The sequence below is a fragment of the Psittacula echo genome (genome assembly GCF_963264785.1).
Source record: "Psittacula echo genome assembly, chromosome: 3".
Classification (NCBI taxonomy): domain Eukaryota; kingdom Metazoa; phylum Chordata; class Aves; order Psittaciformes; family Psittacidae; genus Psittacula; species Psittacula echo.
This window is the reverse complement of record NC_137736.1, coordinates 51,292,557-51,319,810: the sequence shown is the minus strand read 5'-3', so window position 1 is coordinate 51,319,810 and position 27,254 is coordinate 51,292,557. Positions and strand designations below refer to the sequence as shown.

Sequence of the window (27,254 nt, the reverse complement as noted above, 5' to 3'; positions counted from 1 at the left end):
CCCACGTCCCTGTACACGTCCAGACTGCTCAGCACTCCCCAGGCTTTTCGGGTGGGCACTGCAGGATGCCTGACCCAGCGAGGGCCGGGCATGGCTCCCTTTTCCAGTCCCCAGCGGGCCGTGGCACAGCACAGGCCTCCGGGTGGGACAGGACGGACCCCGGCGGGGCCTCAGCCTCCTTTCCCCGGCCCGGGCCCAGGGCGGAGGACTGCCGCCTTCTCTCCATAGCTGACGTGTCTGGGTCTGGGCCCGGCTTCCGCGGCGCGGGGCGCGGCCGCCTCACCGGGCCCCGCCGCTTCCCTCCTGCCCCGCGGGCCAGGCCAAGCCAAGCCGGGAGGGTCCTCCCTCCCCAGCCCCTTTCCTCTGCCCGGCAAAGCCAGGCCCTCCGCGGCGTGGGAACAGCCGGGCGGGGCGGAGGCGGGGGCCGGGCCCTGGCGAAGGGAGGGAGGGAAGACAGCCGTGGCCGGCGCCGGGTGGGAGAGGGGGGAGGCGACGGCGGGGCGGGGGCTCTCGGGCCGGCGGGCCGAGCTTGTGGGCTGGGAGCTGCGGCAGCGCGGGGCAGGTCCCGGGCGGGGTTAGGAAGCGCGGCGGGGCTGGTCCCGGCGTGGAGCGGGGCTGAAGCGAGGGAGGATGAGCCCGGTGCGGAGCAGCCGGAGCCCCCCGAGTCCCGCTCCCTGCGGGGCTGTCTGTTAGTGCTGGAGGAGGAAGAGGAGGAGGAGGCGGCGGGCGGCCGCGGCCCGGGCGGGACGGGAGCTGCCCCGGCGGCGGCGGGCGGAGAACGGGTTTCGGCCGGAGCTGGGCGGCGGCGGTGGCGGCCCGGCGGTGGAGCGGCCATGCCGTGGTTGAGCGGCGGGCGGCGGCGGCGGCAGCAGCAGCAGCAGCAAGTGGCGGCGGGACAGGGCGGCGGGCCGCCGGCGGGCGGGCAGCGGGGCCGGGAAAGCTCGGAGCTACCGCTGCCCGCCGGCTGGGAAGAGGCGAGGGACTTCGACGGGCGAGTCTTTTACATTGACCATAACACCCGGCAGACTTCGTGGATCGACCCCCGCGACAGGTAAGGGGCGGAAGCCGCCGGTGAACGAGGGAGATCGCGGGGGAAGGAGGGCCCGAGCCCGGTTCATGCCGCCGGGCGCCAGCCCCGCTGCCGGAGAAGGCGTGAGGAGAGGCCTTTCCGAGGCCTCTCCGTCCCTTTCTCTGCGCTCCCTCTCCCCTTGTGCGGCGGGGCCGGGCCCGTCGGCGACATTTTCCTTCCCCCGTCCGTGGCCGCAAGGGAGGGTGTGGGCGGCGAGGCCGCCGATGCCGCTGACGGCGGGGCGCTCCGCCTCACCTCCCCCCGTCCGGAGCGGGAAGCTGGGCCGGGATGGCGGGGAGGGGGAGGTACGGGACCCTGTCACATCGACCCTCCTCGGTCCGTGCGTGTGGAGACCTGAGGTGCAGAACCCCTGCCCCAGGGGCGGGCGGGTTTGCCTGTAGCGTTAATGCTAAATCACAGCAAGAAAATAAGGGAATTACGGCGCTTTTTGCCGATGGTGGGTGCTCAGACCAAGCTCTGTCTCTTTATGGGGGGAGACGGGGAGGCTGTACCATACTGCTTCTGTTTATAGTCCTCAAATATTGGACTAGCTCCACTGTAATCCAGTGTCTCGGCCATCCTGATTTATTAGCCGTGCTGAACTAATTGGCAGCAGCAGGCTGGAGGCATGCTGAAGTAATTTGGAAGATTACCTCCTCATAAAAGATAACGCTGCGTGGAGGTAAGCAAGCCGGTAAATTCCTGCAGTTAATTTGACAAATACGTGGTCTGTTGCAAATTAGCCGTCTGCTGCGCTCTTTTGGGATAGCATTTTCACATCTCTCAGGCCTGGCGGTGTGTGGTGAGCTTGAGTTAGGCCTTTTCATTTTAATTAGTGTGAATAAATTTGGGCAGGTTCGTGTTTTTCAGTAGAATTGAGTTATAATCAATATTCAAGCATCCTAGCTTAAAACGGGTGGAAGCATGGGCTATCTGTAGCGACTGCTGCCCGGTAAATACAACCTCGCTTGGAAGCGTTCGCATAAAAATTGCCACGCGGGGTTAGTGAACACAAGTGTCAGTATTCTAGGTGTCTGTGAAATAAGAAACATATGTCTCTGTATATGCTTTTCTATATTAAACAATGTTTTTATAGTAAGTGAAAGTTGGACAAGGACAGTTTGAACCTCAGCCAGAGCTACCTTGCCAGAAGTATGCCTGGAATGTTAAGAAGGCCACAGAAGCATTTAAGCACAGTCTGGGTTAAAGACTAGTAATTTGAGAGATTTCTGTCGTCTTGCACAATGATATATAACTGTTTAAATGGTCTAAATATTTACCTACCAGATCAAGATTCTTTGTCTCATTATTTAGACGTACTTATGCATGCACATATTCTTTTGCTGATGCATTAAATATTTGTTATGTGTTTTAGATAGCACATTTTTCCACATTAAAATGCGTAGCAATGTTGTTAGTTTACTTGTAATGTGCTGTTCCAAAGGTAACCGATGATATAACAACCTGTCTGTGGCTTCTCTACATATCATCCTTTCCATTGAATTTCAGAGGTTATGTGGTTTTGTCTTCTGGAATATCTTGCATACAGACAATAATGAAAAAGACAGCCATTTACTACAGTGTTTAAAGCTCGTTTCTATTCATCTTCAATAGTATTGATAAAATTATGACTTCATGCTTTGAAGAAATAATTGAAATGCCCCACAACGCTTGAAAATTTGTTTAAATATTTCACACCAATGTTTAAATTTAGATTTATTTTTCACACTGGGAAAGAACAGGCTGTAGAGCAAAGATTGAGATGTTTACATTGGGGCAGATAGAAAATGGTGTTTTCATGAGAACTATCAGTAGTTTCTGCAGAATTCAAGTAGCAGGAGCCAGTTATGTGATTGCAGAGTTAATCTCGGGTTGAGAACAGGCTGGTGGTGTTACATCAGTGAGATAGAAGAATAGAATGGTTAGGGTTGAAAGGGACCCAACCTACCTGCTATGCCACTAGACCAGGTTGCTCAAAGCCCTGTCCAGCCTGGCCTTGAAAAAGGTCAAGAATGCCTGTGTTTTTCTGCATAGTAGAAAGTGACCAGCCTTTTTGGCTTTCATTCCAACTATTTGCATTTCCATGGGCAGCAGCAAAGTAAGAAAGGATCAGGTTAGTTGTGTTCTGATGAAGTTTGGGAAAGGAAGGTCAGAACAGTAGGAAAGGGTACTGAAGATTTTTTTTTTTTTTTTTCCCCAAAAAGAAGTTGAAAAAGCGGAGGGCAGAATAATCTATTTGTATGATATGTAGCTCAGCATTTTGAGTTTGGTGTAGGGTGACAGAGATCAGCCCCCCCATTTGTGTGTTTGTGTGGTCTTGTTTCTATCCAGGAGGAACTGGACAAAACTATGGGACCTTAGGCCATGCTGCACCTCATCAAGGCTCTGAGAATCAGCACCTCGAAGCTTTCCTATGGGCAGTAGTCTCATAGGAATCCTCACAGGCTCATATTTCCCTGTGGCTGGCACTTAGTTTGTTTTTCTTTTCGGAATTCCCCCGTGGGAATTCTCAGCCTTTTTTAGAGTTGGTTAGTGAATTTAATTTGAAGCAGTTATTTGATTAAAAAACAAAACAAAAATCTCCTGCTCCCTCACCAGCGTTTTTCCAGTTGAAGCCAAGAAGAGAAGGAAATACTAATTTGAGAAGTTGAGAAAGGAGAAATCTGCTCTGTAAAGGATTTTGGGGTTTGGGAAAGAGAAGGTAATGAGGGCAGGGAAGGTAAGTCAAAATAATACAGAGTGAGCAGGGCTAAAGGACTTGGAAGTACATCTTTAATGAATTTTGATATAAAAAAGTGGAATAAATGAAGAAAAAAGGGAGAATAGCAGATGTGTGATAAAATTGGCAGATTTGAGAAGCATCTTTGGTATCAAATCAGTAACCTAACCAGGTTGGGGAAGATACTGTGTGATCTGTGTGGATTGTGTGTAATGAATAGATTGTGAATGATCGTCTAGCAGATCCTGTAAATCTCAAAATGGAGCCATTCACTGCATGTTTTAATCTCTTAGAAGCTGTCTTTTATCTTCATAGATTGTAAGATCTTAAGGCAGCAAACTGAGTTCTTTATCTTGTGTTTGCAGAGTACTTGCTATATTGAGATTCTGGTCAATAACTGAGTATTGTAAATGGTCTTATGAAAGACTGATGATGTTTGTGGTTGATATTGATGATCCTTGTGGCACCAAGGATTTTGTTACTGTGGCTGTTTGTTACAAGACTGTGTTTTCAAGTGATTAGAGCCTAGCCAAAACTGTTGGTATTTGGCAAAAGCTTTCTAAACTGGTGAGTCTTGTTAGATTTGTTGTATGTGGAAACTTCAGCTAAAATACAGTGTTGGTTTTTTGGAACGACTCTAGGGGAGAGGGAGTGTTTCCTTCAGCTTCCTAATGTGGGTTGCCTTGTTTGAAAGTTTAAATCATCTTGCTTTGAAATGAGGGTTTTAAACTTGTAAAGTATAGGAGTGTTTCTGCCTGGAGAAATCATCCATTTGGGCCAATTTGGGAGGATATTAAAAAATTGGTATGAGCTAGGTAAATACTTAAATTTTAGCATCTGCTTTTACAGGAACTTCCTGCAAACTGGACTGCTGGTACATTAATTGTAATCTGAGAGGTTTTCTGTCCTGTGTCCTCATCAGCATCCTAATTCCAAGACCTAAAATGTACTTAATTTGTGCACAGGAAAAAACTGTGGCCTTGTAGAGGAGGTGGGTTGGAACAAGCAGAATGGGAACAAGTAGGGTTGGCCTTGGAGTTGGACGGGGTGTAAAGGGCTTTGTGGAAATCTTTGTTAGGTTATGGAAAGCAAAGCAGTCAGGAGTTGGGGGTAGGGGGAAGGAGGATGATACCTAAAGCCTGGGAATTAAAAAGTAGGGGAACTGGACTGAAAACCAGTAGGGCAGGGAAAAACAGGTAGGAAGAAACTGGTCTGGTGAGGGTTCAGGGTGTGAGGGTTTCAGCTCTTTTCTTGGCTGTACATGGAACCCTGAGGGAAAAGAAGGAGCACTGAGTTTGGATGAGGAATCTTCAGATTTGGAAAATACGCATATAGGGCAGCATACAAAGTCTAGGTGAAGAAGGGAAGATGAGTGGAAGGTGAAATACAAGAACTACATGTGAAATGTAAGGATGGGGGGCAGGAAGTGTAAGATGTTCTGGACTGATGGAAAAATTGATGAAATTGATTAAGATTGATGAAAAAAATCAGAATTGTAGAGAATGAAAATAAGCAGGAAAGGCTAATGGGCTTGAAACGAAGAGTCAGCTTGGGAAAGTCATGAGGCAGGTATCTATGTTATTAGGGTGCAGAATAGAAATGCTCAAGGGAGTAATGGCCAAAAAGGTCCAAAAGTGCTGTCTGCTTCTTGCTGAAAAATTTCAGGACCCGTTACTCTCATTTAATTGCGTTTGCAAATGTCTCTATTACCCCGTTTGCCTCTTCTCTCTGTCGGGTAGGACAAAGGCTATTACTACTGTTGTTTCCTCTGTTATGGCAAGGGGCAAGGCGAGGTGTTCAAACCCAAGTGCCAGTGTGTGTAATGCTGCACAATGTGATTTCTGTTTCCTCAGTTTGGTTTTATAAAGGAATAGAAGGTTGCAAGTAAGAAACTTAAATGGAGAGAACATTCACATCTGATATTCAAAGCTAGAAAATTCCAGACTTCATCGATAAACTACTAGTTTTAGTCTCAAACAACCTGTTCATATATTTTCTTGCCTTATTTGATAACTGGAGAGGAGCAGCTCTGAGGCCGGATCAGAGGGCTGTAAAGTGATAAGAATCAGTTCTAATTTTTTTTGCCCAAATTGGAATATGTGCCTCTCTAGTGAGGCAAAGGATCTTTTGCCACACCAGTGCATGATATGGTTAGAAACGCAGTGATCACTTTATCCATGCAAGAAAATACATTCCTATACACTAAGGAGATATCTGTCCAGTTGACATTACTCAGCAACCCAGAGACAATCAGAAGAAGATTTTTCACAAGCAGCATTTTTCTGGACCTGGCTTAGACCCCTGCACTGAGAGTTGCAATTAGTGTCATTTGGTATTAGAATATAAATACTTCTATTGCAAAGCATGAAAAAGATGAAGGCAACAGGGTAGTTAGTACCCTTGCCAGTTTTGAAAGTTTGCATCAAGTTCGTATGTGTTTTCAGACTTTTCATATCTACTTCCTTTTTGCTGTATTTTGATAATCAACTCATAATTTTGTTTTGAGCTAATGCTATTTGTGGAATGGGAAGAAAACAAAGTGATGATCATTCTTTTAATATTCCCTCTGAAAACATTACGATGACTGGACAGATTTACGTCGTGTGCTTTATTTGACTGTTGTGCAGACTGTTAATGTAAGGCATAAAATGTAACCTATAGGTCACAAATCTATTCTTGGAAGTGATGCTTTGAAAATGTTTGAAGGGAAGCACTAATTTGATCATGATTTTATAGATTGGGTCTCTAGGCTGTCAGTGCCAAGCTTGCAAGAGATAGAGATGAATGTAAAGGAAAAAAAAAAATTGAATGAGTATGGATCTGGAAAATATGCTCTCCCATGAGAGCAAAAGAGCTGAATTTATTCAATTGAAGAGGTGTTTTGGAAGTGGTTTGATCATAAAAAGAGATGATACCAGAGACTTAAGAGCTTTTTGTCTAGTTAGATACGTAATAGTATCTGATAGTCAGAAGTTGAAAGCAGAAATACGATATGTTTTTAATAGTAAGAGATATTAAATGTCAGCGTAGTTCTTCCACTCCTTTAGTTCTTTAGATCAAATTATGTAGTTCAAATTTTTTGCCTGATACAAGTCAGCTATTGCTTGAGGTCCCATTGTCTATGACCATCTATTTTTACTGCCTGCATTGCATGATATATTACTTGACCTATATATAATATATATGGCTAAATATATCTCCTAGGGATTGGCAGAGCAGCCATTCTTTCATTAGGAATTGGGGGGCCTTTCTCTCTGATTGTTTCTCTTAACGCAGCAAGGAAGAAAATCCACATTATCACCATCACTTGAGGCATCTGGGTCACTGCAGTTGCATCATTTGATTACCTCAAGTTAGCAGTGAATACAGTGGACTTGATAAACTTTATGTTAAAAGTATTACACATAAAGTAGTACTTGAAATCCAGATGTTTTGAATTTTCAGTGCAAATGTCAAGCCTGACTGCAAGACACAGTGTGGATGGGAAAGCTATGCAGCTGTGCGACTGCTTTCCTGGCATGTGACTGGGAATATTTGCTGCAGCACATGGTATTGAGAAAGGGCTGTGGTGCCCTAGGCCTCCTTGGGCAGTCTGCACATATTTGTGCTTTAGTTCTTGATCAGAATAATTCAGTAATATTTTTAAAGGCATGCTGTAGCTGACATTTGTTTTGAAAGTTTCACATGTATGTATGTCATGATAAATCTACTTCTCTGCATTTCAGGAGGGAGATACATTCCTGTTTTGTTTGGTTTTTTTTTTGTTTGTTTGTATTTTTTTTTTTTTTTTGGTTTTTTTTTTTTTTTTTTTTCATCCTGGCCAGTATCTTCAAACAGGCAGATATTTAGCTTTATATTATGAGCAAATCCCATGAAAATGTTTGTGATTAAAAATGAATGTGGTGCAAGCTTCCTAGAATTAATGTTAGCTGGTATTGGGCATGTTTTTCAAGCTTAGTCTTTCATTTGATTGATAGATTCTGATTACAAGTGAATGGTAAATAATTCTAAATTATTGCCACCCTCCTCCCCTTGACTCTAGCTGTCTGATTGAAATGTTTTTTAAAAAGTAGCTTTTAATTCTGTATCAGGTATATGTTGCTTGGGGAAAAGCAATGCCTGTATGAAGTGATCATTCATGTTTTCTTGCTATTAAACATTGTTAAAAATGAGTGCTACATATCTAATCATTGAGGATTAAAAATGTTTCTAGTTGTTTTTCAGCGTCTCAGAAGGTAGAGGTGGGAGACATCCACTCTTTCTTTCTAAAGGTGAAAGGTTTTCCTTATAGTACAATAATAGTGAATTATGGTTTATTTAATTGATCTTTACTGGTTAAAAAACATATACTTTGAAAATCTAGCTTAGGTAGCATACAGCTGCAAGACCTAATGCATGTATGCTAAAGATCAAAACAGGTATTGAGCCACAGTAACTTCATTACCAAAAACTGCTGTTAAGTTGCTTACTGTTTTGTTAAGGGTGAAGGAGTTTTTTGTGTATGTAGTTTTTACCTCTAAATGGAAGTATTTTCAGGAATTAGATAAGAAATGCAGACATCTGCCTTATTGTATTTATGTGCATGCTAGAAAGGTTTAAATTAGCGCTTGTGTCTTCAGTGTATTACAGCAATGCAGTGGCAGATGTTCTGAGGGCTTTTGCTTGAAGGGTTCTCTTGACTGCCTCATGTATGAGTTGGGTCTTATAAACTGAGGAACTGTGATCTATGTTCACAGTGTTCAAACTGTCGAAGAAGGTACTTTCCTCTTTCTTATGTATAAATCAACTTACATCTGAGTCAGTATAGGCATAATGGTTGTATTTATTGTCATTAAGCAGCACCAAGTATTGTTAAAAGAAAACTGGGTATTTGTATTAATCTGTCTTCTAAAGGGTGTGTGTGTGGGAAGTGTCTGCTTTTCAGGATCTATAATCTGCACATGTGAGAATGCAAGATTTGAAATGTCACAAGAGTAGGGCTGGGTTTTAAGTTCTACTATCTGGAGAAAAAACTCCTATTTAGGCTTGGATTCTAGTGATAAGTTTAGTTTGCGAGATAACAACTTAGTGGTTTTAGTGAATGTAAATACAGTGACAGCACTGTGCAAACAGAAGAACAAATGACTTGTAGGCATTAAAAAAAATTAGAAACTTATCTGTAGCAAAGTCCTGTTAACAAGCTTCACAAAAGTGCCCATTAAATGTAATGTTCATTTATTATTTTGTGTTTTTACTGGAAGGTAGAGCTTTGTAAAGTTGTATGTGAGGCCAGACAGAAATATTTAGTTGATCTTTTGGTGAAACAAAGTAAAACTAATACTTTTTCTGCCTACACTTAAAAATAAAACTTCCTGAATATCTTATCTGCTGCAGATGTGACAGTTCACATTCACCAGGAAAGCCAGCCAGTGTTGCAGCTTTTAAGTAATCTTCAACTTGTTTCTGGTTGAAAGAAGCTAACTAAAGAAAACACGCTCTAGGTGCTTTTCCTACCTCTCTGCCTGCTCTGGCAGAGCAGGCTGCACACTCAGCAAGGTTTCACAATATAGCACCCTTGAGCTACTGGTTAGTTGCTGCCAAAAGTAGCAGTGTCCTCCCCACCAGCTGCATGGTCTCATCACTCTTTTGCGCTGGTACCAGTGTTTACTTGACCTTACAGTAAGACAAATTGGCAAAATAACTCCTATGCAGTATTTTATTTCTCTCTTCTTGTGGAGGTTAGTTGTCAGCTGGTTTAGTTCCCTAAGCTGACTTAACCTTTAGGGCAGATGGGTATTTAAGTGGCTTATGTCAATGAAGTTTAATTCAGTAAGGAACTGGATTAGGCAAAAGCGATGAATCAGTTTAGAAACTTCTTTGAGTAAATCCTCTTTGTGAATGGCAGTCTTGACTACTGATTTTTAAAATACCCCCATAGTAAAATGCATCTCTAAACAATCTTCAAGTTACGTTTAAAAAGGAAGGATTCACTTTTCAGACACCAGATGGATATATAAAATTCAACAGAAGTTAATTAAGTATGTGTAAGTTTTTCAGCTGAGTAGCAGCACTGAAGTTGCTATTAAGAAGTGAGAGGGCTACAAGCAGCAGGAACCAATTTGGCTACTGAGTTTGGGGCATCAGCAGCAGCTTGGAAACACTCATGAAATGTTTGGTGAAGTCAGTGGTAAGCATTGCCATCTCTGGCAGGGAATGAAGTTGGTGCATGAGGGAACTGGATGTGGGACCAGACTGGGGAAAGTATCGGCAGTGTGGTACCTTGGAGGTGTGTGAGAGAGGGAACTAAGTATAAGCCAGATGTGGGGAAGATCTTGACAGTAGAGTGCTTCCAAGCAGGATCTCGGTTGGGTGTAGAAGCAGTAGCGTGTAACTGCGAAAGGGTGGAGTGTGAAGAGACATGTCAAGGTAATAACAAAAAACACAAAGCAGCTACTGGGGGGCTTTGAAGGTGGCTTTGTCACCAGTGTTTGGAGCTACAACTCATTAAAAGATTGTGGCAGTGGGACTGTGAAGTCTTCTGGAGATGTGAATGGGTCAAGGTTGAAAGTGCTAGGTGTTAGAGGAGAAGGCTGTAATATTTGAATAGGATGATCAAGATTTTTGTCTCTGCTTATGGAGAGGAGCAGGGACTCTGATACTGTATTTTTTTCCTCGCTACCAATCCCAAGCCAATTTCATTGAGATAAATCACTTGGTTCTTAACTAATGGCGAGGGCATGGAGATGTAAGCCTTGTTCTGTCATGCTAGAAGGGTCCTGATCATTTCTTGATTCTGTTTCAGATAGGAAAATTAATTTGGACTTTGTACAATTAGGGTGTGCTAAAAGCATGGCGAGACTTGGATCTGTCACTTCTAGTGGCCCATTCAGTCATTTGAGTCAGCCGTTTAATACAGCCAGCCTCCTGGTGAGGCTTGCTCTAGGTATATGTTGCATGATCAAACAAGCTGAAGTATTTCTCAGTTTGTTTCTCTGCCTTTTTGTGTATTTGCTGGAGTAGGAAAGGCTTTTGCATCCAGTGATGAGCTTGGTGGTCTCCCTGTGGTTTGCAGAACGGAGACAGTTCTGTGCTATACTGTTAGCTCTTTTGGCAGAAGGAGCTAATTGCCATCAAGGGCTGAATTAGTGAATATTGAAACTGAAGCAACTAGGTTTTTTATTTTTGTTTTCAAAGACTTCTATTTCAGTGTATCTAACTGGCAATGGGAGAAAAATAAAGTACAGTGATATTAACATCCTTGAATCAGCAACGGAGAATCAAAGGCTATCTTTCATAGCTTTCTGAAAGAGTTATTTTCAAGATGAAGTATCTATGGAGAATCTTGTTGAAACTATTTTGATTTATATTGTACTTAGGCTGAAGCTCTTTTTACACACACAGTGATTAGGATTCTTTATGGCAAAATACAAAGTTTGCTATCAAAGCTGAAAATGCATCATATTTCAAAATTAATTTATTTAATCTTGAATTACAGTTTAAACAGCTAAAAATAAGACTTTTAAAAAACCTTAATGCACAGCATGTTCTTAGAAAGTGGCTTATCCATGTTTGGAAAGGCAGCTGATGTACTGCATAATTATCTAATTCTATAACATAAACAAATAGTGGCACACTTCGCAGAGGATACAGTCCAAAGTTACTTGATTTGAACAGCAATTCCATGCATGCTTAAAAGAATTTCAGAATAAAAAGTAAACTGTCATTGTGGTGGTTGGGATTTTTTTTTTTTTTTTCAATATAGGTATAATTAGTAGATGGAGAAAGTATTGCATGTGTTTGGAAGTTACTGCTTAAACACTTGAATGTCTTCTGCTTTTTCCAGATGACATCTTTTGGATAAGACTAAGACTCATAGTGTTAAAGATGTGATATGGCACATAGATAAAAATCCCTGAAAACCAAAAATAAAAAGTGAACCGTAGAATCCAATTAAAATTGATTTAATGGCCATCATGGATGTTGGATCATAGATCAATTTTAGTAGTATCTAAATAGTCAGCAATTATAGTGTTAGAAACTAACTCGTTAACCTGATGATTATCCGTTATGAGCTAGAGAAGATATAACTGACGTCTCATTTGTATAATAATAATAAAACAATTGGAAATGCATGTAAAGACTGAAAATACAATAATTTGTCAAAATTCAGTTACAGAACATGTATATTCATATTGCATGTTAATATGCTTATTTCCAGCTGTATTTGTGTCCTGAGTGATGGCATTTAAGAAGAAAAAGTGTATGTTACTTTGTGTTGCTTTGAGATGTTTTATCTTTGCTTTTTTGCCAGATCATAGTTTATTCAAGGGAAAACCTAGCAGTGCTCTTGTGGTTATGGGTGTATTGAGATTTGTGATAAATAGGCGCCATGTGCCTTAAGAGTCTGCACAGGTATTTCAATTCTACTTCTGTGTTTAATGTAGCTGCTCAGCTGAGCCGATTGAATTTATAGAATAGAAAAACATTTGCTAGTACCAGGTTGCAGAAAGATGGGTAAAAATGCTTGCCTTTGAAATGATGGTTTAATTTCTCCCATGTCTTGAGATTACTCTTGAGTAATCAAATCCAGTCCTTCCATAATCATACCTACACGTGTGAGCTTCCAGTTTCTTCATTTGATAATGCTTCGTACAATGGATTCTTCTTTTAGAAGTACTTTGATAATCCATTGTAGCCTCCGTAATCACAGTTTGATTAGAGCTTCTATCACGTCTTCATGGAAAAAGACATTGTTCTGACTAACTCTTCATGTTTCACAGAAGTTTTAAAAAATTACTTTCCCCAAAAGAGAAGTAAAAGCTTTTTAATTAAAAATCGTCAGGTATTTTTTGCATCAGCTGTATTTTGCACCTGGACTGTCTAGATGTAAATTTGTGTTGGCTCTAGGGGAACTTTGGGAGGAAATCTCATGTCATCAAGAGGAAGATCTGTTATGAAAACTTTTTGATTTCACACAGTTCTCAACCCTTGGAAACTGCAGCTTAATGCACACATGGTCCGGGGTCTTAATATACTAATTTACATCTAAGACTTCAGAAAGAAGTGACTCTTTAGTTACCTGTATCAATCAAAAGTAGCTACAATATACTTATTTAGGAGTCCAAGAACTAACTGCTGTCTGAATCTTTTTGCCTTAGTCAGAGAAGAGCATGCACAGATACAGAGCGAGAGGTCAGAGGGCTTGGCCTGATCCTTCCTTTTGCCTTGTGTTTTAATAGTTCTCTGCACTTTGAGAGTCTTGTGTATTGATGCATCTAAACTTCTTGATTTCTCATAACACCATGTAATGCACTGAATTTAAGAAGCATTTTCTTTGATCTTAATGAGCAGCCATTTCAGTTAAGTCCCTTTGAATTGTTGTGCATTGTGAAGGGTCATTACAGTTCTTGAAGTGTGTTAGTTAAGTGCTTTCTATTCAGGAAGAAGATGATGGTGTTGAGGGGAAAAAAAATTAACTGCTAAACTCTATACTTGTCTTAAACAGTGTTAAAGTGGTAAATTGGGATTTTTTTTTGTTTTGTTTTGTATGGGTTGTTTTTGGTTTTTAATAGGGTATAGCTACAATTTTTTTTCCCCAAGAAGTTGTGAAATAAACTCCTTAATTCTTGCTTTCAAACAAATCTTTTCCTTTAGCCTGCTTTTCGGCGTAAAATGTCAAGATATGTATCATCAGGTTGACTTTCGGATCCTGATTGACTGTGGGATGAAGACACTATATTTCCAATTCCAGAAGTTATTTTCTTATTGTAAAATAAACTGCTTTGCAAATTCCTGGTTGTTTTTTTTTTTTTTTTTTAGTTTTCCATATATGCTTATATGAAGTTTTGGAGAAGTATTATAAATTTCTTCAGGTGGCTTTCAGAGCAAAAGCCCTTTTAGATCATGGAACACGAACATATATTAAAGAACACATTAATGTTTTGTAAAATGTCATTTAACCATCTGAAATTTCAAGTGACTTACTATCTGCAGTATTTCTTATAGCTATAGCCGCAGTGCTTCTGTAGGTAAACATTATTCCAGCTTTACAGGCTGGAAAGTTGGAGGTGAGAAATGCTTGTGGGAAATGATCTGCGGAAGGTGTGCTGATCCATGATTAGTTTTTTGTGTAGTAGCACTGTAGCATTTCATATCATTAGTTCTAAATGTTACTAGAATTGTTTGTGCTGGATCTGTGCTTAGGGTGTCTAGGATTCAAGGGCATCTTAGAGAATTATCAACTACTTTAATTTTTAATACATTTTCAGAAACAGCTTGTGGGAATTTTGGCACAAAGTTTGATATCCCAACTTTTTCTTTTCTAGGAGTGTATCATGTGCTTAGAAAAAGAAGTCTTTAAGTTTTCACAGAAGGGCATTTAAAAAGCAACTTGAACATTTCATTAAACTTAGATGTAAACTGGTTTTCATGCTCAGTCAGGTTATAGAATGTCCTTCTATGACTTAATAAAAGCAAAACTCTAGATGGTTTGTATTGATGAAGATACATGGTGGGTTTTTTTTTTTGTTTGTTTTTTGTTTGTTTGTTTTTTAAACAAGTATTCATCAATTTTGGCACAATATTCTGGAAATCTGACAGACTAGGTAAAGCTACAGTGGCTATGGAAAACAGTCCATTTTTGTAAACTCCCATCCACTGAAGTAATATCAAGTTCTTTGTATGTAGACCTTGTTTCAGGTACAGAGTGAACTCTTTTGTACCAGTCTGCTGTAATATCATGTTAGGTAAATTACTTCTGGGAGTAATCTTGTAGATCTGTCTGTGCCTGTTTAAGGCTTTTGCTCAATAACAGTGATGATGTAGCTGATCTTGTTCTCTGGGTATCTGCCTGCTAAGGGTGAGCTGTGTCCTCTGTTCTGCTTCACAATATCTGCCAAACAACTCTGAAGTGGTAATACATTTTCATTACTATTGACCAGGACTTGATTTGGATCCTTGAGTTCAAGCTTATTTCTCTTTTCCTCATTTCTCACTTGCATGAAACTTTTTGTCCATTACCTGATTCTTTTGGACGTAGTATCTGAAAAAGGATATTGATAATGCTGTTTTTGTTTGTTTGTTTTGTTTTGTTGTTGGGTTTCTTTTTTCTTCTAACACCTTACATGTCAGGGGTTCAGAAATTTTAAAATGTTTTGTTATTTTAAAATGCAGCTGCATCATTTTATCATTAAAACTCACTGTAATAAATTGTGTAATTATGTATGGTATGTGAACATCTGGGGTTTTGAAGTTTTGCACATATGACTGACCATTTGCCTACAGTTCTTCACATAGTTGTTTTATTCTTTCTGAAGTCAGTTGATAAAGAAAATAATGTTTATTTTTTTACATTAATCATAACCGTAAGTTTCTTCTATTTTCTTTACATTTAGAGTCTGTGGGACATTTATAAAGGACTTTTCTGTCCTCTCTAAAAAATAAATTAACCGGTGTTCAGAACTCTGGTTCCATTAGGAACACCCCAAAACTGATGTCCTGGCTGTGGAATTTTTTTCCCACCCTCCAGTCCATGAATAGTGTTCTTTAAAATGCAAGTCTTTCGACATTATATGTTCATTTTTCTATCTGTGGCCTTTTAGATTTTCATGTATGTGCTCTGAAGCTTATTTTCCAAAGTAAATGAAGATTTTAATACTAATCTCTGTATGCACATACTCTAAGGATATGTCTTCTGTAAAGAAAAAAAAGTGTAATGTTAGTACATTGCATTTAAAGTGAAATAGTTCCACTTTACTGTGATTTCTGTCTCAAATTAGGAATACATCGGGATTGTTCCTTCCCGTTAGTGAACATGGTCAGATGTCTGGACTATTAAAAGAATAATTTCCAAATAGTTGTCACAACACTTTGGTTAAAGAATTTCTGAACATTTTATTTTAAGGTACTACATCTGATAGAATTTAAAATAAATGAGTTTTAGTGGGGTTCTGGGGGTTTAGTTTTTGGTGGTTTGTTTGTTTTTTTAGGAGTGGGAAATCTGCTATGAGTAGAATGATAGTGTAGGAGATTTTCCTTGAGTCCACAGTTTACTCATTTTATATACTCTCTGTATGGTAGCAGGCATGCTTTTAAAATGTTGGGTTGGTTGGATTTTTTTTTTTCTTAATAGTAAAAATAGCTTGCAGTTTATTGAAAAACAAGGCAGACCTGTGCCTCAAAATCCAAATGAAACTGCTGCTTAGATGAGGCTGTAAAGAGGGCATTTATATGTTGTGGAATGAATGGCATGCCTGCACTAACTCCCGCAGGCCGGATATTTCCAAGGTATCAGACGAGCTGCATATATTGCACCCTTCCCCCTTCAGATCAGAAGGTTTCTCCCTTGGCAAGGTCCAAAGGACCCTGGCCCTGGTGGGAAGAACTGAGTTGGGGATGGGGTGGATGGAGTGGGGAAATGAAAATGAGCATGGTGACTGTGTGTGTTTTATTTTTATATTTCCCAATTTTCCATGCAGACTGTGCTGTGGCAGTTCATAGGCTCCTTGTACTTCGTGAGCTAGTGTTGTTTTTCTAATCATTGTTCTTTGAACAGTGTAGTTAGGAATTTCCTGTTCACGTTTTACTACAATGGTTTGTTTAAAATGATAGACCACAGTCTTTTTCCTGACCTAAAAGTAGATTAGCCTTGAATGCCGAAGAGAAGTCAGGCAAATAAAGAGGATAGACTGTATTTGCTTATGTCATGGAGAGAGGCCTTTTAACCACGGGCTCAGTTATATCAGATGCCACAAGCCATGTTTCTTAAGTATTTATTAGGGCAAATAAACATAGTTAGTGTATGAACTGGCACATCTCCAGACTTCTTTTTCTTTGATTCTCATGGATCGGTCACTTTTAATCAGGAGAAATATTTTTAATCAAGACGCTGATATCTACTGGTTTATTGAATTTAGCGTTACCTCAGTTCTCCCCTTTTCCCACCCACTTGTTGCATTTGCAAAATGAAACAAAATAAGTCTCAGCAAAATTCAAGATAAAAAAATGCAGAAACAAACTACCAGGAAATAAATTCGGAATGAACCTACCTTTTGTCAGTACATCTAGTGCCTGTGGTAAAGAAAAAGTAGCATAGCCTTTATACGTATTGCCATATGTTTGCATATTTGCAAATATTTCAAATTTGCCAAAAAAAAAAGGCCCCCAAGCCTAGCAGTGTTAGGTGCACAAGGAATTGCAGCATCCTTATTACACAATTTATGTTGATTTAGGATAAGTTCCTTGTATAACACTATTAATAATAATATAATATACAAATATATATAATATTATATAGAATATAATTATATATAATAATTATATTATTATATATAATGATATAAATAATGCACACCTGCATCAATGAACAGCGCAGGTAATAAAGCGATTGATTTTTATCTAGAAAGAGATAAAATTCCAGTGTTAAACCCAAAGTGGAAGTCATATATTGTTTTTTTATATTACAGAAAAATTACTGCAATAGAAATTGTATTATGGTGTGGCACAAAAGTTTTATATAATTCTGGAGGGATGGTGTATTAAGCTGCCTCAGTTGGCTGCTGAGATTATTGCTGACAAGCGTCACGCTCGTGAGTATACACTTCATACAATGCTCTTGGGTATTTTTAATTCAAGAATGTCTGTGAGCATGTGCATGTGAAATTCTGAGAAACCTGCTAAATTAATTTTTCAAGCTGAGAGATGTCAGATTTGTAAGGTTGTGGAGCTGATATGACACAGAGGCATGTCATTACAAGGGTGTTGCCAGTTAAAATACTCAGCTGTTACGGTATTTCCAGCTTAGCATCTAACTTTGTTCCACCCAGCAAGTAGTCACATAAATAGGACTAGCTGTGGATTTTTAGATGAAATATTTAATGTATTTTTAAAGAAAATAACATTTGGAAGGGAAAACATTTGAGCAGCTTGCACGTGAATGTCTAGGGCAGGGCAGGGAGATGCCTTGCAGGGTACTGAGCTTGGTGTGCTACAGAAGCCTGCAGGAGATGTTATGTGGAAAATGTTACCATTTATAGAAATAAGGTATTTCTGTGAGTACCAGAACTGGTGAAGTCTGATTTCCTGGGGGTTTATGTCTTACAGCTGATTGACTTCACTGTCTGGGAAGGTGAAAGTTCTGACGGACACTTTTTGCCTTGCATTTTGGCAATTCACATCCACTTGCTTCTGAGCAGGTTTTCTAATACCTGATTAGGTGTAAACATGGACTGCTTGCTCTTACTTTCATAAGCTTTTAAAGGTGTTTGAATTATCTCAGGGGTTTCCCTAAAATTTGAAACTCATCAATAGCACAAAAAGCAAGTAGACTTATGTCTGTTAGTTAATATTGTTATTAATAAAATCACATCTCTGTAGTTTTATAGGAGGTGGCACTACAAGCCTTTTTATATTTTTTTTTATTGCCACTGTTGTTTCTTACTTTCTAGTAGCCAATTCCTAAAAAACAGATGGGTTTTTTTACCTATTAAAGAATAAAAATATATTTTGTGATGACTGTGCCAGATTTTATGGTACAGGCTCGGACTATGATTGTTCTGTGGTGTATGTCCGATGAATGTGCTATTGCTCTACACGTGAAGCAAAGCGTAAGACAGATCTAAGCTTCCAGTGTAGCTGTTGGGCTCCATTGCATTTGGTATGCTGCCTGGCTTTTAGGTTTTGTTTCCAGCATGCATGAGCAACCAGTGCAATCCTAAGTAGGGATCCAGAAGATTTATCAGTGAGATACTTGCTATTAATGTACCTCCTGGAGCTGTTAGGAAGCATCTTTTGTTTGTAAGGATTGGAGATTCATTGCATGAGATACTGTCAAGGGTAGTGGGTGCCATTGGCTTTCCTGACAGCAAAGATTGTTCACTTTGGTTTTGACCTTATTAAACGTAAATTTTTCTACCTGGAAAAGCCAGAGTTCAGTAAGCTTGGGTGTGAATAAACAGGACGCTTGATCTTCTATGTGAATGTTTTTCATGTAGCAATCCGGGTGAGTAGTTTATTCCACTGGGTGATGTAAGTGAGGTGAATAAGGTGAGTAAGCAATTTCATTATGAGACACTCTCAGTTGTGTCTAAATGCTATGTTGCAAATTCGGCTCGTGCTTTGAGCTGGTTGGGAGCCAGGTGGCTGTGGTTAATTCATCACTGAACCTGAGTGAACAAGCCCTGTGCAGGCTAGGTTATATTAGATAGAGCTCCCTTGGTGCACTGAAGTAGCTGGAAGTTGTGTGCATGAGAGCCAGTGCAGAGCTGCTGTGATTCTGCAGGAGACATCCTGTGTAGACAAACTCTAGAAGTGCTTGTGTGAAGTAATTAATTTACTGTATGAATTTACAGTACCTTTTACTGTAATGTTGCTCTCTTTGGAGATCAGTTAATTTTGTGCAAGTTGTAGGCATTAGTTATTTCTCATAGGGTTGTATTTATGAACACATAAAATGTGTATTATCATAAGGTGTATCAATAGTGTTAGTTAAATGGATTGTTAACATTTCTTACCTGTTGGTTTGCAGCAGTATAGCATTTGGTATATAATAAAGTTATCTTAAGCACAGATCTTTGAAATAAAGCCATGACTTCAGGAAGATTTCTAATATAATCCAAACACAATAGCTACTTGGAAGGATAAGCTCGGTCTTCAAAGTAGACAATTAACTTAATCTTCTCAAATACTTAAAAGAAACAGAAAAACGCCTTTGAGTTTTTCTTCCTATTTTTCTGAGATCTGCTTTACATTTGTTGCTCTGTCTCTCAGCTGTATTACTGCCATGTCTTTTCTGACCTCTTCTTTTAATTGTTGTGAAATGCCAGTCCTAAAATGTTGTTTCCCTATTTTAATTATGCCTTTCCAAAAGAAGAAAGTGTTGTTCAGTGGAAATTTGGGAGATTGGGATTCAGTGCTCTGCTCTGCTACATGGGGTTGTTTTTTTGTGTGCTGTTACTTTTACATGCCTTGTATCTGATGTTCAGGTGGGTACTAATTATGGTGTTTCTTAACTTTATGGTGGTGTTCTGATTCTGAATGAATAATGTGATCGTATGACTACATATAAACCAAGAGTAATGTAAAGATTAATTTTCCTTATTTTTGGCTTTCTTTGCTAACGTTTATGCTTTTCCTTTGTAAAGCACTTCCTAAAATTGATAATACTTTGACACTGCAAGGTACAGCCTTCCAAAGGCAGAAGACCTCAGTTAATGAATCTTGTATTCCTTTGCATAAATATTTGAAATAAAGATTTGCTGATGATATGAGGCAGAAGTGTAGCATTGAGAAAACTAGATCTGAAGGTAGAATGGTGTGGACTCTCTTACACTTTTCTTCTTTCCTTTGTACCTTGCTATCAAAGGCAGTAGGTATAACGTTCTTTAGGATCAAAATAGTTGGAGTTTATTATTTTCATATTCATATTGCCATTGTGCTTGCCAAGCACAATGCAATAAGTGTAGATGTTTCTGATTATCTGCAAGTGTACTTTCATGTGTTCAGTGATGTCTTTTAGCTATGTGGCTCGAGTTAAAAATCTTTGTATTAGGTTGATGAGGGTGAGTAATAGGTGTCTGCCACAGTACAGCATGGTTGGCAGCTTAGCCTGTAGCTGCTTTGTTTGGGGAAAGTAGTAGCCATAAGGTCATCAGAATAGTTTGGAAATTAATAAGATGTGTGTGGCTGTTGTTTGTGTGAAGAGCTTGTGACAGGAAAAGCTGTATTTATAAATGAGTGTCAAGTAACCCTCCAGTTTCTCCTCCATGACAGTGCATCATGAAGCTGTCAGCATGTGCTGCTCCTGTGCCAGCTCCTGAGGTGGGAGCTGCATCCCACTCTCGAGCACTGAAACATGCTCAAGAAGCAGGTGCCATGAGGCAGTGCGATGATGATGGTTTGGTGCTTATAGAGGTGCTGCTGAAGCTGGCCCTCCATGCATAGGAACTGGCTGCCCCTCTGCTCTGGGGGATTGCAAGAAGGCATCTCTCTGCTTCCAGGAAAGAAAGATGGAGACAGTACTAAGCAAATATTTTTGTCGTTGTCCAGATAGCTATGTATTTTGTGCAGTCAGAATTCACACTTACAAAAGCTTGTGATAAACAGTATTGTAAAGGGATCAGAGTAATTTTTGCCATTAATATGTGTAAATATGTGTATGGGGAAGCAAGTGTCTGGTCTGGAAGGTGTGTTTGAGAATGCTTTTGTAGTTCACTTGTTTTGGAAATTGGAGATCAAAGTGGTGTAGGTTCAAAACAATGGAAGAATGTGCTGGGCTTGTACAAAATACATGAGGTGAGCTCTTTACTGAGGACAAGGTGAGTTCATTTTCATGGCTACTTTTGAAGGAAGCAAGAAATAAAAATAAAATTGATCTTGAATCTCTGAAGACAATGATTTTGGTTTTTTTTCCTCAACATTAAAGTTTGTTGGATGGTAAAAACTGCCAGAACTATTTTCTGGCAGTCCATGCTTTCAGTGTCTTTAATACCTGTTAAATTAAACCATGCGTTATACAAGCACCTACTGAAAATAGCGTTTGTGTAATTTGTTTTCCTTCTAAAAGCAATTACAGTCCATATACAAGAGCTCTTTAAACATTTTTTGTTATTTACTTTTATACTTCTTGGATAGCATAAAATGTTACATTGTGAAATCATTTTGGCTCAATTATCAATAAATAGTGTGTTATACTTTTAAGTGTTCTGGATTTATGTTATGGCAACAATGATGCCATCCTGTTCTTTGCCTCTGTCAGCATTCATTTTCTGGGAAAAAGTAAATGCTGCATAGTGCCCCTTTTATGCATTTGCTGGAATTTTGAGAAGGACAGATTATTCAATCAGAAATGTGCTTGCGTCCATGAACGTACGCCCTTAGCACTGCTGTAGTGCCACCTCAGAAAGCAGTGTGGTTTAAGAGATGTCTTGGATAGTTGAGACGCCATCTAGCATGTTTCCTTCTGGTTTAGAGAGTTTGGGGTTTGTTTTTTATGGTTTTTTTTTGGGGGGTGGGGGTGGAGGTTGGGTGGGATTGGTGTTCTTCCCCAAATCAGCATTCTACTTGAGACTTGACTGGTGTTTATTACTGCTTCTTTGTTAAGAGGAGCTAGGAAAAATTAATCATCTCCATGAAACTAACTTTTGCAGGATTAAGAAGCATTAACTCATTCTGAGTAAGATGTATTGCTCAATATATAGCTAAAGGGAAGGAGAGGGTCTAAACCAGTCATATCTGTAAACCTTAGGGTTCCATTAAAATGTAGCACAGCAGCAGTGTTTAACTGGGTGTACACTGAGGCTCCTTACATCAAAAAGCAGTTCTGAAAAGAGATTGAGGATGATCAGATAGGCTGAAAAGCAGTGCTGCTAAATGGTGATTTTGATCTTTTTAATTTGGGGGGAATAGATTTTATGCAATGTGATAACAATTTATTTAACCTGTGGTATCTTTATTGTATTCTAATTAGAATTTGAGGGCAGAATTGTCAAGCAAATTCGTGAGGGTGTTAAAAATTCAGGATCAGGCTTGCGACTATGATGATGAGTAGGGAAGGGATGGATTGAAGGCCTTTGCTTTCGTGGTAACTTCCATCTTCAGTAAGTCCTTGTTGTGGTGCTGCAGCAAGATGAAATAAGAAAATCCAAATCCTGTGAATAAGAATCCTGTGGATTTAACACTGGGAAGAGCTGAGAGTGGCGATGTATGTAAACATCTGGGTTCACTTATGGGGAAGTAAGACCTGCAAAAGGAAGCTAGACGAAGGGTGATGGCAGAAGACAGGCTTTCCTGGCAGCAGTGGCGGTCTAGGAAACAGTGAGGAAATCTTTTCTTCAGATCAGTAAATCAGTTGTGGCCTAAAACAAGATGGGGGAGAAAAGAGGGAGTACTCCTGTTTCTTTTTCCACAGCTGTCTTATGAGAGGCTGTCTTCTTGCTTAATGGGTAATTGTAAAATGTTTTTAGAAAACGATACAACGTGAAAATGTGTGGAGCAGAGTTAAGTATGTAAGAGTCATTACAACATTTTTCTGGGAATTTCCTGTCATGCTTGCATGCTGTCCTGCCTTTCTGTATGGCATAGTTTCCCTTTCAGGTCACTCAGGTTTCCTAATGGCCTTTGAGAAGCTGGTGGTAGGATTTTAAAGTCCTGGTCTCTTAAACAGAGTTTAGTCACAGAGTATTCACACATTAGGCATCTGCTGTCTGGAATAGTAGTTGTGGTTCTTCATATCCTCCTTTTACTGGACCTCCTGAAGCATTGCTCATCAACCCAACTAAGCAAGCAGGCTTACACCACTTCTGAGAACTGTGGATTTTTTTCTCTTTCAGGTACTCAGAGATTGAATTGGTAGATCTTTCAGTAGCTGGGAGAAGGTTGCTGCCCATCCCAAACTTTGCTGATCAACTCCTAAGTTCAGGAGACAGTTCTACCTGCCATCCTCACTTCCAAGACTGAGAGGGTCTCATTGATGTTTACGTCTCACCCAAAAATAATTTTGATTAAAGTAGGTAAATTGGAGTTCAACTAAAAGTTTAGATGCTTCCTCTGCTAGTAACACAATGGACTGTGGACTAGTTACTCGAACAGGGCTTCCTATCATTTCTGTGGGCAGGTAATTTTCTATAGTTTAAGTAAAGGAAACATTATGTCCCTTTGGCTAGAAATGAGAAGAGTTTAGATTTCTAACATGTCAGACTTAAAGCCCCAATTCTGTTCTGAATCCATCCGTCCAACCTGCTTGTTACTCAGCACCAGACAGGCCTCTTGGAAATGCAGATGTTCTCCTTCCTCCTCTACTTCTTCTCCTGCAGTTCATTTACTCTGGATTTCTGATGTCTTTGTGGTTTCTCTGTTGTTGCATGTGAGTGCTGTCTGCATTAAAAATCAACTTGATCTTATTTGAGAGAACAGAAGCTGGGTGGAGATTTTAATTGCAGTTACTATAAAAAAGTAGGTTTTTGTGAGCATATTTTTGAGGGTATGTCTCAAAACTCTCAATAGCAATCAACCATATTTTTGGTTGATATATAAATTGGTATGTTTTGGTTGATATATATATTGATATATTTTGGTTGATAAATAAATGCTTGGAGTAATGTAGAGATATTCCAGCCGCTCCAGCCAATGAGCCGGCTTTATTTGGAGCTCGGCTCAGATGCATCTATACAAATGCCTGTAGCATGGGGAACAAGCAAGAGGAATCAGAGACGTGTGCATGTCTACAGGGGTATGGTATAATAGGTATCACAGAAACATGGTGGGATGGCTCCTACAACTGGAGTGTTGGAATGGAAGGTTACAGGCTCTTTAGAAAAGACAGGCCCGGCAGACGGGGAGGGGGAGTTGCTATTTATGTTAGGGATAGGCTGGAGAGTATGGAACTCTGAGTGGGGACAGGTGAGCAGTCGACAGAGAGTTTGTGGATCAGGGTTAAAGGGAGAGCAGCGATGGGGGACATTATTGTGGGGATCTGTTACAGACCGCCTGATCAAGAGGAATCTGTGGATGAAGTGCTCTACAGACAGATAGGAACAGCCTCATGCTTGCAGGCCCTTGTTCTCATGAGGGACTTCAACCACTCTGACATCTGTTGGAGCGATGGTACAGCCCGACACAAGCAATCCAGGAGGTTCCTCGATTGTGTGGAAGACAATTTCCTTCTGCAAGTAATAGAGGAGCCGACAAAGAGAGGTGCCATACTTGACCTCGTGCTCCCCGACAGGGAAGGGCTCGTTGGAAATGTGATGCTCCAGGGCAGCCTTGGTTGCAGCAACCACGAGATGGTCAAATTCGAGATCCTCAGGACAGTGAGAAGAGCGTGCAGCAAGCTCACTGCCCTGGACTTCAAGAGAGCAGACTTTGGCCTCTTCAGGAACCTGCCTAGGAAGGTTCCATGGGATACAGCCCTAGAGGGCAGGGGGGCCCAAGACTGTTGGTTGATATTCAAGGATCACCTGCTCCAAGCTCAGGAGTGTTGCATCCCAACCAGAAGGAAATGCAGCAGGAGGGCCAGGAGACCTCCTTGGATGGATAAGGAGCTGCTCAGGAAACTTTGAGGGGAAAAAAGAGGCTTATAAAAGGTGGAAGCAAGGACAGGCGGCCTGGGAGGAATACAGAGATGTTGTCCGGAAAGCTAGGGACCAGGTTAGGAAAGCTAAGGCCCAGTTAGAATTAAACTCGGCTAGGGATGTTAAGGATAACAGGAAAGGGATTCTATAGGTACATTGCAAATAAAAGACAAGACTAGGGACAACGTGGGCCCTCTCCAGAAGCTATCAGGAGAACTGGCTACCCTGTATTTGGAGAAGGCTGAGGTTCTTAGTGACTTCTTTGCCTCAGTCTTCACTGGCAAAGGCTCTGACCACACCACCCAAGGCTTGAAAGGCAGACACAGGGACTGTGAGAATGAAAACCTTGGGTCCACTGTAGGAAAGGATCTGGTTTGAGACCATCTTAAGAACCTGAATGTGCACAAGTCCATGGGACCTGATGAAATCCATCCGCAGGTCCTGAAGGAGCTGGCAAATGAAGTTGCTAAGCCACTGTCCATCATATTTGAAAAATCATGGCAGGCAGTTGAAGTTCCCAATGGCTGGAAAAAGGGAAATATAACCCCCTTTTTCAAGAAGGGGAAAATGGATGACCTGGGGAACTACAGACCCATCAGTCTCACCTCCGTGCCTGGCAAAATCTTGGAGCAGATCCTCCTGGAAGGCATGCTAAGGCACATGAAAAACAACGAGGTGCTTGGTGACGGCCAGCATGGCTACAACAAGGTGCTTGGTGACCGCCAGCATGGCTTTATCGGTGACATGGACAGTGGGATTGAGTGCGCCCTCAGCAAGTTTGCCGATGACACCAAGCTGTGTGGTTCAGTCGATACGCCGGAGGGAAGGGATGCCATCCAGAGGGACCTCGACACGCTTGTGAGGTGGGCTGATGCCAACCTGATGAAGTTTAACCATGCCAAGTGCAAGGTCCTACACCTGGGTCAGAGCAATCCCAGGCACAGCTACAGGTTGGGCAGAGAAGAGATTCAGAGCAGCCCTGCAGAGAAGGACTTGGGGGTGTTGGTCAATGAGAAAATGAACATGAGCCGGCTTCAGTGTGCGCTCGCAGCCCAGAAAGCCAACCGTATCCTGGGCTGCACCAAGAGGAGTGTGACCAGCAGGTCAAAGGAGGTGATCCTGCCCCTCTACTCTGCTCTCGTGAGACCTCACTTGGAGTATTGTGTGCAGTTCTGGTGTCCTCAACATAAAAAGGACATGGAACTGTTGGAACAAGTCCAGAGGAGGGCTGTGAGGATGATCAGGGGAGTGGAGCACCTCCTGTATGAAGACAGGCTGAGAAAGTTGGGGGTGTTCAGCCTGGAGAAGAGAAGGCTGCGTGGAGACCTCATAGCAGCCTTCCAGTATCTGAAGTGGGGCTCTAGGGATGCTGGGGAGGGGCTCTTCATTAGGGTCTGTAGTGATAGGGCAAGGGGTAATGGATTCAAACTTAAACGGGGGAAGTTTAGGTTGGATATTTTCTGTAAGGGTGGTGAGGCACTGGAATGGGTTGCCCAGGGACGTTGTGAATGCTCCATCCCTGGTGGTGTTCAAGGCCAGGTTGGACAGAGCCTTGGGTGACATAGTTTAGTGTGAGGTGTCCCTGCCCATGGCAGGGGGTTTGGAACTAGGTGATCTTAAGGCCCTTTCCAACCCTAACTATTCTATGATTCTATGAAAACAAAGTAGGTGTCTTCTTTTGCACACCTTTCTTTTAACGGTTGTTTGGTCAGACAGTCATTACATTTGTTTCAGTAGTTCATTTCCTTCATGACTATCTAATTTTTTCCTGAGTAGCTCCTCATGTGTGTTGTTTATTTTTAACCAATCTTAACAGGTAGATTGGTTAATTAGGTGGTTTCTAAATATCTTATCCATCTGAGGTTTCTATGTTGTTAGATCTTTTTATGAGCAATGAAGGTAGTGTTCATGTAGGGATTATTGTAGGAGCAACAGTGCCATTGTCTAGCAGTGGATATTGAAAGGTGCTTTTGAGGTTTTCATTTGCTGTACACTTGACTTTCTCAGAAAAGTATCAGACTTTTTAACTAGGCTTTGTTCTTCCCTCCAAAATTTAGAAGGCACTTTAAAATGTGGATCCTGGTGCCTAAATGTACTCTTCCTAACTGAGATACTTTTGTGATGCATATGCAAGGCTTTTTTGTGTTTATTAAAGTTGCATAGCCAAATATAGACTCATTCTAAACCACCAGAATGAAGGTCTGCATTGTTATCATTGCAAAATCATACTTATGTGGCTGCATTCTGGTTTTGTTTGGGTGGGTTTTTTCAGTGTCCCCCTGACACCATGAGTGAGGCTTAGTGTACCCATAGTACACTGCAAACGGATTAATAGGTTTTTACAAATAGTAGGAGATACTGCTCACCTCCCTTCTCCTTCATATTGCCTTTTTTGCTCATCTGCTACCAAAGTAAACTTCAG

At 40.9% G+C, this 27,254-nt stretch overlaps 1 protein-coding gene across 1 annotated transcript in view; it reads left to right on the top strand.

Annotated features, from left to right (window-relative positions):
- Window positions 1-790: 790 nt before the first annotated feature.
- Window positions 791-27,254, top strand: part of WWC3 (WWC family member 3) — a 103,680-nt gene continuing 77,216 nt past the window's right edge. The window contains exon 1 of the mRNA XM_080614468.1: window positions 791-1,051. Within this exon, the coding sequence (XP_080470594.1) occupies window positions 834-1,051 (218 nt within the window). The 5' untranslated portion in view covers window positions 791-833. The remainder of the gene's footprint in view (window positions 1,052-27,254) is intronic.